The following is a 16229-nucleotide window of genomic DNA, read 5'->3' on the forward strand; positions in this document are numbered from 1 at the left end:
TATTTTGGCTCCTAAGCTCATAATTGTGGTTTTAGATCAGCATGAAAGACACACATTTATGAGCGGATTGGGTTCCAGCACTGATTCAACAGAGCTAGATTGGAGTTTTTTCATCTGACAATCAGATCTATTTCATGCAGCCATCTGTGAAAGAGATGCCCTCTGCGACTGCTTACAGGACAGACTTGACCACAGAAATGGATAAAAGGTCTAATGAATGGAAGAGTCTGGTTTCTGAGGCCATAACTTATTGAACTTTTCCACATTTGAGTGAATATTTATTATATCATTTCATGCTGCAAAAGAACACAGAATGGCAGTGATGGGAGAGGAAGGGAAGTACAGCCAGAACATATTAAAGTTTATCTCTGATATTACAATAAATAATGTCTTGCACATTTTCTGTTTCACTAGTAAAACAGACTCCAAGATAAGAAAATGATTTGTTGTTTTTTCAACCTCACAAAACTCTCAAAATCTGGCCATAAAATCTACACCATATTCTTTTATCTTCAGAACAGGACAGAAATTTACCACCACACATGACCCGGTGTGTCCTGTTCAACTGGGTTGAAATTTAAGCAGCAATGTAGAGCAGCAGTTCCCAACCAGGCAGCCTGGACCCTACGAAGGACAGCAAGATGATTATTGGGGTGGGAAATTAAAGAAGTTACTTTTGCTGCACAAAATTAGGTTTAGTCTTTCCTCCAATTTTTCTTTCTTTCTCGTGAAATACTGTATAGATGTGACTTTTGGCTACTTTTTGTACCACTCTCTGAATATGCACCTGCTTTACCCTAATTCATACAACTGAGATTTACAAGACACTAGAACGCTCAACTGGTGACGATACAATGGTAGTTAATGACCAACGAAACCAAATGGCATTTCAGGTCATTACATCTAGACTGAAAATATTGGCTTTAAGGATTTACAGAGTTTCCTGAAGGACAGATAGTTTTACTTGCTGCTAACTGTACTGCTGTGAGATAGTTAGCTTGGGTAGCCATGCAGCTAGCTGACTCCGTTAGCAGCACTACAGTTAGCAGCAGTTAAACTCTGCAAATCACCTGCACAAAATTAGGTTTAGTCTTTATACTTTTCTCAAGTTTTTGTTTCTTTCTAATGAAATACTGGATAGATGTTATTCTCTGGGCTAGTTTTTGTACCATTTAGAAATTTTTCCAAATGCTAAAGGAGAGGTTGTTGTTGTTTCTGTTGCAACAGGGACATGTCCATCATCAGGATTTTACTCTTTACTCTACATCCGCTGAGTCAGACTAGTGACATAATAAAAAAGAACGCATAAAAGCATTTGATTGGAATCAAAATTAGTATGTGCGCCAAGTACAGGAGCTTCAGTTGGTCCAGAGAGGTTGAGCTGAACAAGGTCAAGCTCCAACCATTAAGCTGTGCAGTGAGCACCACTTGTGCATCAGTTTCAGCTATACTTTGTATTTACTGCTAATTAGCAACGGTCAGCATGCTAACATGCTAAACATATCAACATAACCCTATCAACATGTTAAGATTGTCATGCTGACATTAGCATTTAGCTAAGAGTAGTATCATAGGCATAATATAATAATAAGGCATAGGCGTAATAAAATAGACTTTTATTCTTGTTTTTACTGCTTTGCTATTAAATGTATTATTTTGTTGTTCTACTATGATAAAAGCCTTGTAAAATCGATTTCATATGTTTATGTAAGTGAAGACTTTTTAAGTGTAATGCCCAAATACTACATATAATAATATAATTGATAGTTGGGCTACTTTTACAATTATTGGATGGTTTTCAGGCTCTAATTTGGCCATTCGGTCAACTGAAATCTGGCAAGATTGGTTCAAATCAAACTAATTCAAGCAATCTAAGAAGGGGAAATAACTCACACTTCAACTGAACTGCTTGCAAATCAAACCAAGGTATAATAGCTTTGTATTTAGGGGTCATAACTAAAAGAGGGTGTGAACCATTGATGTGGAGCAATACAACAGCTATATTTCACTGAATATGGCTGACGACACCTTTAGAACCACAGGCGTTCCAGAGACTTAAAATCTCAGCATGAGACTGTGTCAGAGGTGGGAAAAGTCACATAGACGTCAAGAGAGGAAGTTTGGGTGATTTATAGCAATAATTTGGTTTCAGTGACTGCGTCCTAGTTCCCAGTTAGTCTGAGCTCACAGTCTACCAGCACAGGCAGGCAGGCCACATGTTTATGAGACACTGGAAGCTGAAGGTATGAAAAACAAACAACCTTTGATGGCTATATTAGCGAGGCCCTGACTGACTGCCCCTGCCCTTTTTATCGCTGGCTTGTTCTCTCTTAGCGTAAATCCATCAGGTCCACATCCATGTTCGTTAAAGGCCCCGGCCGCTGACCTTTTAGCAGGGGCCGAGATAGTGAATGGAGCAGTGGGGCAGCTTATTGAAACCAGCTGGCAGAAGGGAGTCGCTGCAACCAGAGAGTGGCAGTTTGCCGCTTTATTTAATCTGGATAGGCTCAGTGAGCTGCAGGGCCTTGGCATATTTACTGACCCCGGGGGTCAGAATCTATGCGCGGGATCATAACTCTTTTTCATGGGCCTGCTCCTCTGCCGTACACAATTGTCCTGTAAAAGCCTTTGAAGTCGAGACGCGAGACGACCCAGTTTGGCTTAATGGGAAATCTAATGCAAGGTTGTGCAGAGCTGTCCTTGTAACATGTGTTCACTTTATGGTTTTATTTATTTGGGGGCAACTTAGTGCTGTCTAACCACTATCTCCCTCTCTCACACACAAACTCCGTCTCTCTAGTAATCTAAATGGATTCTCCTTATGTTCCACACCAGGCCTCTTCAATTGGTGGACCATAGCCTGAATCCGGCCTATAAACAAGCTCAATCCAGCCCTTTATAAATATGAAAAATATGTATAATTGTGATTTTATTTCAATAACTTGCAAACATTCTAAGTTTATGGGTATATTTTATTTTATTTATGAGCATTTTATGGTTGTGTTTTAGAAACCCCCAAAATTTGTATTTCAAAAATTGTTGATTAAATTCATGGAAGAAAAAGTGACTAACAATTAATAATTTGATATTTTCAGTTGCAACCATTTAATTTTCAAGCACCCAAATAGTGACAAATCAGGGTCAAAGCTCAGTCTGAACAGTATTTGACATAGTTTTTTCTGAGGTTACTAAGACTCAAAAATTCAAGTTTATGTAAAGAAGAAATAAATTATCTCAACAATTTGAGTTTGACTCAACATGAAAAAGTCAAGGAAGGCACTTGCCTTCACTAGTTTTACACATTTAGATTCCTAACACTACAGGTCAGGTCAACGTAAACATCAAGCCCCTTGGTACTTCACTTTTTTTCAAACCTGTCCCTTCTAAAAAAAATAATTAAATGGGGCTGCTCTAGACTGAGGAGTAAGGAGGATGTGGAGATACGATGTTTATTCAGACCACTCAGTAATACTAAAGATATTTGTTAGGCCTACAAGTCGTCTTTATCTAAGACTTGGGAGGCCTGTTGCTCACTCTTGATTTCCCCTAAGAAGCTGAAATTGGATTTCTTGAACTGATGTCACGGTCCCGTGTGGTTGTGAGGTGAACGTGAGCAAACGTTAGTCATGGTGTTGATCCAGCTGACTCTTCATTTCTCATAAGAGAACATTAACAGCACCCCGTGACCCTTGGCGTATTGCTCAAGATGCACTGTGATCCAAAGCATATGGGCTCTTGAAGTTAGATGCCTCTCAGCGGTCTGGATGTGGTCTCATCAGCTCCTCTCGTTCTCTGATTTGATCTGGAATCGTGTAGATTTATAGATGAATTTCCATGCTGTTTGTGTTCTCTCACAGCTGTCAGAGCGCAGAGGAAAAACACTAAGAGGAAAACCACCAAAGGCTACTGATAAATCATTCTCACCCTTATTCAACAATCCACCCCCCCCAGTCTGCTGCTGAATTGATTTATTCTGACCAACTTGCTTTTGCCTTCTTTCCTAGGAAGTGTGTAGAGAGCTCTGGTGCCTTAGCAAAAGCAACCGCTGTGTAACTAACAGTATCCCTGCTGCAGAGGGGACTCTGTGCCAGACCGGCAGCATCGAGAAAGGGGTAAGCCATCCACTATTTCTTATACATGTTGAATATAACATCTTATACATATTTTCTCACTTACTCCAATTGATATCTATGAGGTTTTAAGATATCCTACGATTTTTCTGCTTCCAACTGCACCTCTCCAACATGTGTTGTTGGAAGTCAAGATGTAATGAAAAATGCTGTTTTAACCCTTTTAGATTAGACATCCTTGCTCATATTGTGCACTTATTTGGCAAAATATGCCATAAAAACATAAAACTCCTTGAAAACTTTTTGTATCCAGTGTTTTCTTCCTGTAAAACAAAATATGACACATGCTTACTCAGGCTTGAACCAATCAATATCAACCAATACTATCATGATATCCAGAATCAATCAGCCTTGAACTTTTAGTGGTGCAGAGCTAAGATACATTAGTTAGCTAGTTAGCAGCAGCATGGTACGTTGGGCTATGACATGCCCACTTTTCCTTGTTCAAATCAAATTACACCTCCTGTTACACTCAGAAATACGTCAAAATACAGAAGCTAGATGCTGTCAAAATTCCATTTCATTTGGAATGTATTAAATTACATCTCAGCTTTGTTCTTTGGAAATGAAAAGGTTTTGCTAGCTGAAAAATATAACCTCAATGTATCTTTCCAGAAAGAATCTTTTTGTGCTCTGTCAGCCGTCTTCACCAATAGAGGTGGGCAATATGGCCAGACTCTTGTTATGGTTCGTGTAATTTTATCACAGTAACAGTGCATATCATGATATAGTCATTTTTCTTTAAATTTAATTAAGAAGTGGTTTAAAATAAGTATACCATGCCCTACTTCATCGCATTTGATTATTTTTTTTTAGAATATGGATTTCTGAAATGAAAATGAACCAAAACTATCTGCATGACTGCTGTAGATAGCACTAGAGGTAGGTGCAAAAAATTGTCACATAATTGGTGCAGTACCTCATATGGGTGAAACTCACAAGTTTCATCACGATACAATATTATAGAGCTGCAATGATTCATCACCTAATTGAGTATCTATCAATTATTAAATTGATCATCAACTATTTTGATAGTTGATTAATCATTTTCTGTCATTTATTCATGTAAAAATGTCCAAATTCTTTGATTTCAATTTCTCAAATATCACTGATATCACAAAGTCTGCCAGTCAATACTACTTCGATTTCATTAAATTCAGGGGCCTGTGATAGATATCAGACGATATCATGCCCCCATTTAACATATTCCAGTCCCTCCAGGATTTTGTGGGCTTTTTTGTGATTGCTGCAGCCTAAAATCTCTTTCTTAAAAAAATTGTGGTGCATGTTACAAAGTTTTTAGCCATTTTTGCAATGAAATTGCGGGAGGAAGTGAAAATTGCAGGGAAAATATTTGCAATTTTTTTTAAAGTAATGGATCAAAAATCAAAGGCAACTTCTTCTGAGAGAATAAATCCACATATTTTAAGTATACTTATTTAAAAGAATTACAGGATTAGGAAATTAGGATTACAAAAATTCTAACAAAATCTGCTTTATTTGTAAATGAAGAAGTACACCTGGTGGTATTCCACAAAGGAGCAAACTCTTTGTACAGAGCATTGATAAATGTCAATAACAATGACAAACGTGTTTTTTTTTTTTCACTCAGTGACATGTACAGGTATGATGTTGGTGTGGGGAACTGATTGGTGAAGCTGCAATTGTTGGTCAAATTTGCAATAAAGTTGCAGTGACTGGACAAAATTCACAGGGACTGTTGCAGAATTCACAGGGACTGGTTGATTTTGTGTTAATTGTTGCAATCACAACATCCTGGAAGGACTGACTCAGTTACATTTATGTTACGTTTGTAAAAAGCAACTAAATTATCTTTCACTAGTTTTATGACTGCTCTCTTCCAGACATTTGTGACACAGATGTGCCACAGGAATTTCAAAATAAAGGCATATCTTAAAGATGACAATATAGATTGATATTTTCACTTTGCATAGATTATATTGGATTGATATATCACTCCAGATAGATGTATCGCTGCGTCTCTAGTACTTAGTGATGTGAAATGAGCACTTCAGTGCCCTCCTCTGTGTGCAGAAATTAGCCTCAGCTAGTGGTACCTCTCTGCCTTGACTTGCATCTATTCCTCTCTGGGAAGGGTTACCATTCTCTGAGTGTGCACTCATGCAATGGGTGCTACCACACACACACTCTCACACACACACTCACACAAGCAGGCCAGGCTTTAGGTCATCGGCCCACTGTTGATGCCAGCCAGGTTAGCGGAGACAGTTTTAACACGGATTACGGCAGCCATTGTCACCGGATGGTCCGAGGTCTAAAAGGGAAGAATAGGAGAGTGTCACGAGCTGTCACCCGTGATTACCATTAGCTCAGTGGAGCCTTTGAGGGCCGGGGCCCACGGACAGGGTCCTGGACAACACAGGGGGCCCCAGGTTGAGCCTGGGGGGCTTTGGAACAGCTTTTGGAGCAGCTTTAGGAGAGCCAGTGGCATACCCCGTCTGCCCCTGCCGGGGACAGCTTCAAAGGAATATGAATGTCAGCCATTTCTCACCCAGCGTGTAATGGAGAGAGGCCCTTCCAACAGGAGCAGGGAGAGACTGGGGGACAGGGCAGAGGGAGGTGGGAGAGACAGAAACTGACCAACAAAGAGGAGTTTTCGTGCTTTTACTGGACTCACAGATATATACTATAAGGTTGTTTTGGAACGCAAACCCCATCTCCCTCCCCTCTGTGTCTCAGCCCCGTCCGTTTACCTCCCATTTCCTGATCCCTCCATCCTCCTCCCCATCTCTCCGTCCACCTCTCTCCTCTCTCCCACTGCTAATCTTGTTTAGACAGCGTCTCAGGACGTGAATGAGTAAGTCAGAGAAAGAGGACAGTGGCCTGATGTAGCCCTCACCTTGACCGTCCCTGTCTCTCTGGGTTCTTAACCTACTGACACAGTTGGAGAGACAAAGGGCCGTCTCTCTGATCCCCTCTTCCCTCTGGAACTCTGAAGAGCTTAGCACGAGGCTTAAAACACTCCTGAAACACCACACAGTGCTCTCCGGCTCTCACCTGCCTAAGAAAACACCTCAGGGTGCACTGGAGACATTAAACAAAAATACAGAAACATTATCAATCAGTTTAAGAAGTTGTTCTGTTAATTAAGCTTTGATAAAATAATGGTTTAAGTTAAGAATGTGTTTAAGAGAATTAGAAAAAAAAAACATTGACACAAACACAAAACACAAAAAAACAGACTGACAAATCAAGAAAACATACCAATTCAAGAAGTAGAAAAACATTCTGGGAAATGTTTCCTTTATTTCAGTCCACACTCAGGTAATCGCTGGAACATCATCATCTAATATCTGAATCTTTTAGCTCCTGGAGGTGACACTACTAACCCTCTTAATCTTAGATATTATCTATTATGGTCCCCAAACTGGGGGGCAGGCGCCCTTGGGGCATAGAACCACTGCAGGTGGGGGCTCCAGGGGAGAAATATTAGAGTGAAACAAAGGTGAATGAATATGATTTTTGTGGAGAAAATTAGCCAAGAAGTTTGCTGATGCTGCCATGTTGACCTTTATTTCAATAAAATTGAACTTGATTCCTTTTGGTCAGTTACTTCCCCAATTATTGTTAATGATCGATAACAGTTGTGGGGTTGGAGTTGTGAAATCTGTGTTAATATATTCTGTCTCTACACAATCTGAATTTATTATTTCCAGTCTATTAGCATCATGGCAACATAAACACTGTGTGAAATTGTAATAATAACAGTTCTGTTTTGCCATCCAACATTCAAGTCCCTTAAACCACTACATAGAGTTACAGCAAGGACATGCTTAGCCTAGCTTAGCATTAAGACTCAAAGCAGGGGTAAATAGCTAACCTGGTTCACCAGGAAGTAATTCTAGTACAATTTATGACTCCCTCCCAGAACCACAAGTTTTAAAATTTCTGTTTATTAGGGTTGGCCCAAATCCTTCAAAGCTTCTACTGTTGCTATGCTAGTTGACTCTATGTGTTTAAGTAGTCTTCATACCTGGGCGCTTAAAAAATAGGCTCATGCATTTGATACGAGCGTGCAGAACAGTATCCACAAGCGGAAACGCATCCCCGTGAGGGAGCGTTTCTTCTGTGTGACCACAAATACAGTCCTACAAGCACGGGGCTGTGACGAGCGCAAGCTTGACCCTCCTTACACGCTCACAGCTGCTCAACAGTCGCTTGCTCATCAAGTTGACTTTTGAAACCTTTGAAACGGACATGTAATGAACTGAACAAGGGTTTGATTACTTATGAATTCAACATTTAAATTATAAAAGGAAAATTGTTTTATTTTTTAGTCTTGCTATAATAAGACACATAGAAAGTCAAATCTAGAAAGCAAGTGAACAAGCACATATACCCAAATGTCGAACTATTCCTTTAATGATAAAAAGCCATAACTTGAATTGAGTCACATAACTATAAACCTTAACGATGAGGAAGCCAGGGCAGCAATAATAAAATGGAAAATGGCAGGTAGGAGAGGAGAAATAACAGGACTAATGCGGAAACGAAATTATAGGGTGAGTAATAGTGTAATCACGAGTTATCCTGTGCGTGTGTGTGTGTGTTGTGTGTTTTGAGAGTGAGACAGAAGAGAGACAATGTGTTACTGAAGGCAAGCTTCATCAGTCATTTTCTGTATAGTCTACATTTCACTATACACAAATGCACATAAATTTATTGTGAGCTAAAAATTGCTGTAAAATCATAAAACTGACGCTTAACTATTCAGTGTTGTAATAAGTTGTGTGTTAGTGTGAGTGTCTCCTCAAGCAAAGAGTTTAAAACAATTGTTGATGTTTCTTTTTGTTAGAAAAAAATGAAAAACTCTGCTGCATATTAATAACTAAGTTTTCTCCTCTCTCTCTGTGTTTCTGCTCCTCCCCGCCCAGTGGTGCTACCAGGGGGAGTGTGTGGCATTTGGTACCTGGCCTCAGAGCGTGGACGGAGGCTGGGGGCCCTGGTCGATGTGGGGGGAGTGCAGCAGGACCTGTGGGGGCGGTGTATCCTCCTCCATGAGGCACTGTGACAGCCCAGCGTAAGTAGGCAAAGTAAGCCACAGCAAGCTGAACACACACATCCAGGTCCTGCCTACAGGTGTGTGTTTGTGTGGATGTGCACATGTGTATGCTGTGTGGATGTATGTTATCCCTGTGGGAGTAGAGCTAATTAGATAAAGTAAATTAGTGGTAAAATATTTGCATCATACAGAGCTTTAAAGATCACACCAAGTACTTTACTTCTTAAATGTGATGTATTTCCTTTTGAAGCAGCTCAGTAAGATGTCAGTCATTTAGCCTTATTATATTAAAGTGATTTTACATGATGTTGTGAAAGCAGATGTGAACAAATCAGACACAGTGCAACAGTTTGCTGTAGTAAAGCTTTGCAGTCTGTGAACAGTAGTCTGCTGCTGACTAACACTAGCATGAAGAGCTAGATCAGCATGGTCAGCTGATCAGCTGCTCCGTCTTGTTGTAGACTGTCTGTCTTTTCTTTATCCCGTTCATGGAATCTATCGCTAATGCCGACTTCATGCAAGCACGTGTCTGGGTGTGTGTAGCTGTGACGTTACTGTCTGGAGCATATGTGTGAATATGACCGGTACAGAATAGGATATGTGACGCTGACTGTCCGGTCACTGGTCATGCCACCCAGTTCCAGCCTCTGTGCATCCCTAACTGAAATGAATGAATTGTAGTTACCAGTTTGTGTTAGGTGTGAAACAGAAAACGATTATTATTCTTTCTCATTTTAGATATGTTTTTGTGTTTGCGTGGCATTCAAACAGCCACTCAATAGTCTTTTTTGCCACTGAGTGGGTGTTACCACTACTGTGACATCACGTGTATGGCCTCTATTGCTGATCTCAGTTGGCTGCTCTCTCTCCTTACTGCTGCCAGTGCCCTTGGGATCACTAGGCTGATATGATGGACTGTTTTTTTTTTTTTTTTCGCTTTTTATTTGTCTATCTTGCTCCACTCATCTTACCAGGGAGCAGCAACTGGCAGCATCTGACAGATGTAATAACCAGCCACGGTTAGCAGACAAATCACAATCAAAGAGGGCTGATGACACATGGCTCTTGCACACCGGCATTTCTCTCATTGCTCCCAAGAGCCAGTCCCACTATGACCTTCAGGGAATTTTCACCCAAATCTGCAGCTAACATTAGCTAACATTAGCCACCTAAAGCCAATGGTCACACCAGACTATGTAGATCTGTGGCAAGAAAACCCCTCAGTGTATTGAACTGAGTAGTGTTTGTGCAATTGATTTTGAATTCAACACTTCATTTGTAACAGGAAGTGTAATTTCTTATTTCAAAAGAAGACAGTTATTAAAGCTTGGACAGATGTATGCCTCATGCTATTTGAGATAGACTGATGCAGCATGTGCAATCAGTTAAGACGCAGCTCATTCTCTACTGTAGATTATATCGCTGTGTAGTCCTGTCTTAAAGCCTCTCATATGTCCTCACTAGACAAATCATTGTCCAGTGCATCTCCATCTGGCAAGTAGACGTTTGGGATCTTTATCTTTCTTCCAGCGTTGCATTCCTTTGTTTTGGAAGCTCGATATTACGTCAAACACGTCATGGGAAGACACGAGAGAGAGCCAGGGTGAACCAGAGGGAAGGAAAAAAAAGGGGGGGGACGGAGGAGGGGGAAGAGGAGAAGGCACCGGCATAATGTGGAACACCTGTGTAAGGTGATCGCTGGCGCTCAGGCATCAGTGCAAAGAGGAGGGAGGCAGAGAAAACACAGCCAGACCAGCCTCCAACACATTCATTACAGAGCCTGTCTCACAGTTTTTTGCAGTGAAGTGGAAATAGTCATGGAGGAGAGGGAGGCTAATGAAGGTGAGAAGAAGGGAAGAGATGATAAGAGAAGAAAAACAAACCCTTCAGAGATGTAGTAGATGTGCAGCGAAGAGTAGAGAAGGGGGGAAAAAGAGTGAGTAGAGAGTTGTTCTGAGGTTACAGGACTTTAGTCTCTCTCCCAAATCTAAATGGCATGTCACACTTAAGAGCTCTTAGAGCAGCTTGGATTTCATGAATGAATCATTGGCACACATGCTCAGCAAAGCGGCAAATGCAGACACACAAACACACTTTGTCTTCTGGCAGAGGCTGTGTGAGGCCTGTTTCATGACCTGCATTCACCAAACCTGTCCTAATGTGCTCACTGTATTGCCAAAGATGATTACTTTGAAGAATTTTGTGATTGTAATTTATTGATGTGATGTGATGTGTTGAAGATGTCTCACTCATTCACTTCTCCTGTGTCTCTCAGCCCGTCTGGAGGAGGAAAGTACTGTCTTGGAGAGAGGAAGCGTTACAGATCCTGTAACACTGATGTGAGTTTCTTCATTTTTTTTGCCTCCATGTTTTACTATGTTAAGTCAAGTGTATTTGTAAAGCACATTTCACACTACAGGCATAAAAACAAACAAGATAAACACATACAGTATGAGCCAGAAAGGTATTACATAAAAAGGAATAATCTATAATCTACATTATTATTAAAAAGGGAATAATAATGTTAATACTAATTCTAAAATAAAAGATTTACCATTTAACTGTATACTTTAAATCAAATCAAAAACTATGGACTGTATAATTAATAGTGGATGAAGCCTCTGTGACGTCACCCATAGGTTTCAGAAGAGCCATTGTGAGGCTCACACTGTGGTGGTCAGGCCATCGACTAAATAAAGATGGATGACAAATCTCCACTTCCTCCCATTGTACAAATATAGAGCCAAAATATCCCAGATATTAGTGCTTCCATCCTGTACTGGTGCTAATTTGGAGCCAGAGTCTGCACAGGAGTTATCATGGTTGGAGCCACGTTATCGAGTTCCCATCCAGACAGCTGTGCCAACTCAATCACGAGAAGCACTCAGCTGTCAGTCATTGCACGAAACCTGTTTTTTTATAGCATGAAATAACTAATTAAAGCCAAACTTATCTGAAAAAACACTTGAATATACATCAGTGTGATAAGAACTGCCTAAAATGACAGAGACAGTTGTCGGGAGAAATTTATTTCACCTGTCCCTAGTTTGGTCCATGTCCTATCTGCTAACGTGGAGGCGTTTGTGACCTATGCTGCTGCCAGCCACCAGGTGGGGATTAAGACGTTTTGGTTTCACTTTTTGGAGCTCTCATGTTGTCCATCCCAACCTCCAGGAACAGCACCGGTTTTTGAAGCCAATTTGACATAGTGGTCAAATTGTGTAATGACAACGACATGTGATGCTCCGCAGCCCAAAAAGACTTTAGCAGGCATCACAACACCTGCTAAATTACTTGTTTCCATATCATAAATTGATCCATTCGGTCCAATAACATCTGGAAATCAAGAGGAGCCGCCTGATCTGATTAAATCATTTTATCCCGTGAAAGTTAATAGAGGCTAAACCAGAAGTTAGCCAGCTTATCTGGAGGAAGTCTCTACTGTGCTTGCTCTATGGACTGCTCAGTGTGCCAAAGAGCAGCTCTCATAGGAATGAACAGAGGTCTGCCTCAGACGCTGTCACTGGTTCTCTATTGTACATCTATGGTCCAGTTATCATCAACTGGGAAATTAGCAATAGAGACCAAAACCGTTTTTTGTACCAGGCTGTTAAAATGTTTTTTCTGTTATAAAGTTGGGCATTTCAGTATGGGGGTCTGTGGGGACTGACTTTGTTTCAGAGCCAGCCTCAAGTAGCCATTTCAGAAACTACTTAGCTTAATTTTTCTCCCTGTGAGGTCGATAATTGATAAAAGTTTGTCGGAAAAAATTATGTTTTTAGATGAGTTTTGAAAGAATACATGGTTGTAGCAGATCTTAGTTCATGTGGTAGAGAGTAGGACCATGATGACAGAAGGAACAATAAGCTGATTTATTCTGATTGTCTTCTTGGTATTTAGAACAAAATACACCAGCAACTTGGAGACTACACTGTCCTCTTGACAGATGCTCTGCTCTGGTTTGTAAAGGGACTGTTGAGACATTCTGACCTTGGATAGATTTGTCCTGTCAAAGTAAGACTGCTGCACCTCCTCTTTGCTGCTCCACGGTTTTCTCCTGCAGAACATATTGTCTTAGGACAGGCTTTATAAGGAGCATGTTAGCTAGCAGCATCACACCACTGTTAAGCTTTCTGACATGTTTTCTTCTTAGAACACAGGACAGATGGTGATAAAAATGCACAGGCAGTCATTCAATATCCCCACCGGTAACTTTGGGTTTATTCGTCTCTTTGTCACTTAATAGTTCACATATTGTTTGTGACATTTCACTTGAGTCAATGATGATGACAGTTTCAGAGTGTATTCCATGAAAAGCAATTCACCGAGCTTTTTTTTTTTTAGGTCTGGAGCAAAGCTTTAAACAAATATTTAACATGGCTGGAAGTTGAGATCTCTGTTCAACTATTTCTAGGTGGGCTTTTTTTTCACAAGGTGAAAATTGAAATAGTTATGGCCCTGGTGGACATTTAACCGCAAGTCTTAAAAATAACAGCTGAGAGCAAGCACTGAGTGTTTTCTTTGGAAAACAAACAACATCCCTAACCGCTATTTCATCACACTGACCACACCTTGTCCAGGGAAATGTGTGTGTGTGAGCACCAGATGTAGATACAATGACAAATACTCACACACTGACATGCTTAAATTGATGTTTATATCCTGGCTATTTTTACATTGATCAGTGGTCAGATATTATTTGCTAAATTGTGCCTCCCTCCCTTTCTGTTGCTACTACGTCTGTCCTGTGGGAGGTTACTTTGTATTATAAGGCTGTTGCCATTAACATAATGCTTCATGCAAGAGCTATTGAAAAAGAAATCAACTTCTGATTGGATACAAGCCCATTAGACTTGGATACAGTCAGATATGCAGGATACAGTTGATATTAAAGGTGCAATACGTAAGAATATTAGGTTAAAACATTCAACATTAATTGGAATTACCAACAGAATGTTAAAAAGTAACAGTTTTGATGTTATGTGTATGACATCTGTGTATTGTTTTGCAGAGATATCTACTGAAGTTAGCATGCCAGCCTCAATCTCATTAAACCACTTTTAAACTGGGAGCGGCCAGTTCAGTAGGTTCCACAAGCTGTCTAGTCATTTTTAGTCGAATAAATAACAAAAATATACTCACAAAATGTCAAGAAGGGAAATATTCTTACAGCCATTTCCCTTATAAAACAGAAAAGAAACAGAAAAGGTCCAAAGCTCCTGTGCAGGAGGTGTAAACGCGGCCCCCCCCCCCGGCGGAGTCAGCCACCGTAACAGAGCTGCAGAGCACACGGAGATAACTAACAGCCATAATGTTAACCATGTTGATCATCTCAGTTTAGCATCTTAACACGCTAACATCTGCAAAAGTGTAGTGTAAACAAAGTACAGCTGAGGCGATGGGAATGTCAGCAGTTTCTACAGGTTTCAGTAAGTCAAATTTAAGACTTTAAGACTATTATGAAGTCTTTAGACCAATTTCAAGTCCAGACAAACAAAAACAGTATGATGTTTTTAGCAGGAAACATGGTTTTTAATAGCTCATCTACATCTTCACTGCTTTGATATGACTTATGTTTAGCTAGTGTGTGTAAAGTCTGAAGCACCTCCACTTTTCATGTTGGTATATATCCAATTTCATGAGTTTTTGTCAGTGCCACCATGAGGCTGATATTTGTTGTTTGTGTAAACAGACAGTCATCAAGTTCACCAGGATTCATTATTTGGTAATCTGTACCAGAATTCCTGTCTCATGCATCCAGTAGTTTTTGAAATATTTCAGTCTGAACCAGCGTGGTTAACTGACCAACGTCCCCAGAGCTGTGCTGCTAGCATGGAAAATCAGTTGTCTTGAAGCCCAAACCAAGATTACTGAAGTGACGACATGAGAATTTTCTCAGACTTTGACAAATCTCCTCAAGAGCCGCAGGAGACGTTACACAACTGTTTTCACAGGTTGCGTAGAACTTGTCATTACCAGCAAATTGACTTTGACATGTAAGATCAGTGGAGTTCCCCGTTAACTCTGGGTATGGGAGGCTGAGAAAGTGGCATTGCAGACTGGATCTCTTGCATAAATATACAGCAACGTGTAAAACTGGTGGGTCAATTAATTGATTAGTCAGTCAACAGAAAAATATTGATACTTAATATTAATTACGTATCAAGAAGAATCTATAAACATTGTCTGTTTCCAGTTGGTTAAATGTGAAAACTTGCTGCTTTCCTTGTTGGGTTTTGGACTGCTCATTGGGCAGTTGATTATTTTAACTATTTTGTGAAATTCTATAAACAAAATGGTTAATCGGTTAATTAAAACATAATTAATAGGTTAATCCATACTGAAAATAATCATTTTTACTGTGATCCTTGAAGTTTTTCTTCCTTCAAACACGTGTTGGCACATGTAAATCTCATTTGGCCCTCTGCTGTCATTTCAGCACACACTTGTAATAATATTATTCTGTCTCTTCTGACTCAATCTGCATGTTTGATGTGCGAGTTTAAAGCTGCCATATTGGCAAAACACTTGAGTGGTAATGAAAGTGGCTCAGCCTTCCCTGCGGCCCGCTCCAATGTGGAACACTTTCAGCATGTGAAATACAGCTTTGACCTAAGAGCTTTTATTTGTCCCAGGGGAGAGTGTTTTGGGGTTTCTAAGGACCTTTTCACACCAATAAAGTGTTTCTTTCCACTTTTTAGTTACCTCCTCTCAACTGCAGCAACATCCACACAGGAAAACAAAGCAATCCCCCCAAACGCAAAACACACTTTGCTCAATTAGGAATTCCAAGAAACAAGTCTGTTTTAGTGTCTGGAAATAAAATGTGGCATCTTATACAGGCTTTGTCTGGTTGTTAATAATAATGTTGTCTATGCAGATTAAAACTTCCCAGAACAAAAAAAAAAATAGTCGTTGCAGATAATCCACTTACTCAAATGGTAACAACATGTTAGCCTGCATCTCAAGATTTTAAAAGATCATTCCAGTGTGTGTGTGTGTGTGTCCAGTTTTAGCTCCTTTAAGTCATCTTATTCTATCTGACTATTTTTTCA

The 16229-nt window shown here is 40.1% G+C and overlaps 1 protein-coding gene across 1 annotated transcript in view; it reads left to right on the forward strand.

The window, feature by feature from the left end:
• Positions 1-16229, forward strand: part of adamts6 (ADAM metallopeptidase with thrombospondin type 1 motif, 6) — an 84653-nt gene that overhangs the window by 35486 nt on the left and 32938 nt on the right. Inside the window, exons 12-14 of the mRNA XM_084746222.1 lie at positions 4005-4112; positions 9047-9192; positions 11450-11513. Coding sequence (XP_084602348.1) covers positions 4005-4112; positions 9047-9192; positions 11450-11513 — 318 coding nt within the window. The remainder of the gene's footprint in view (positions 1-4004; positions 4113-9046; positions 9193-11449; positions 11514-16229) is intronic.

This window comes from Lutjanus erythropterus, chromosome 20, assembly GCF_056507025.1.
Source record: "Lutjanus erythropterus isolate fLutEry1 chromosome 20, fLutEry1.hap2, whole genome shotgun sequence".
Classification (NCBI taxonomy): Eukaryota; Metazoa; Chordata; class Actinopteri; order Lutjaniformes; family Lutjanidae; genus Lutjanus; species Lutjanus erythropterus.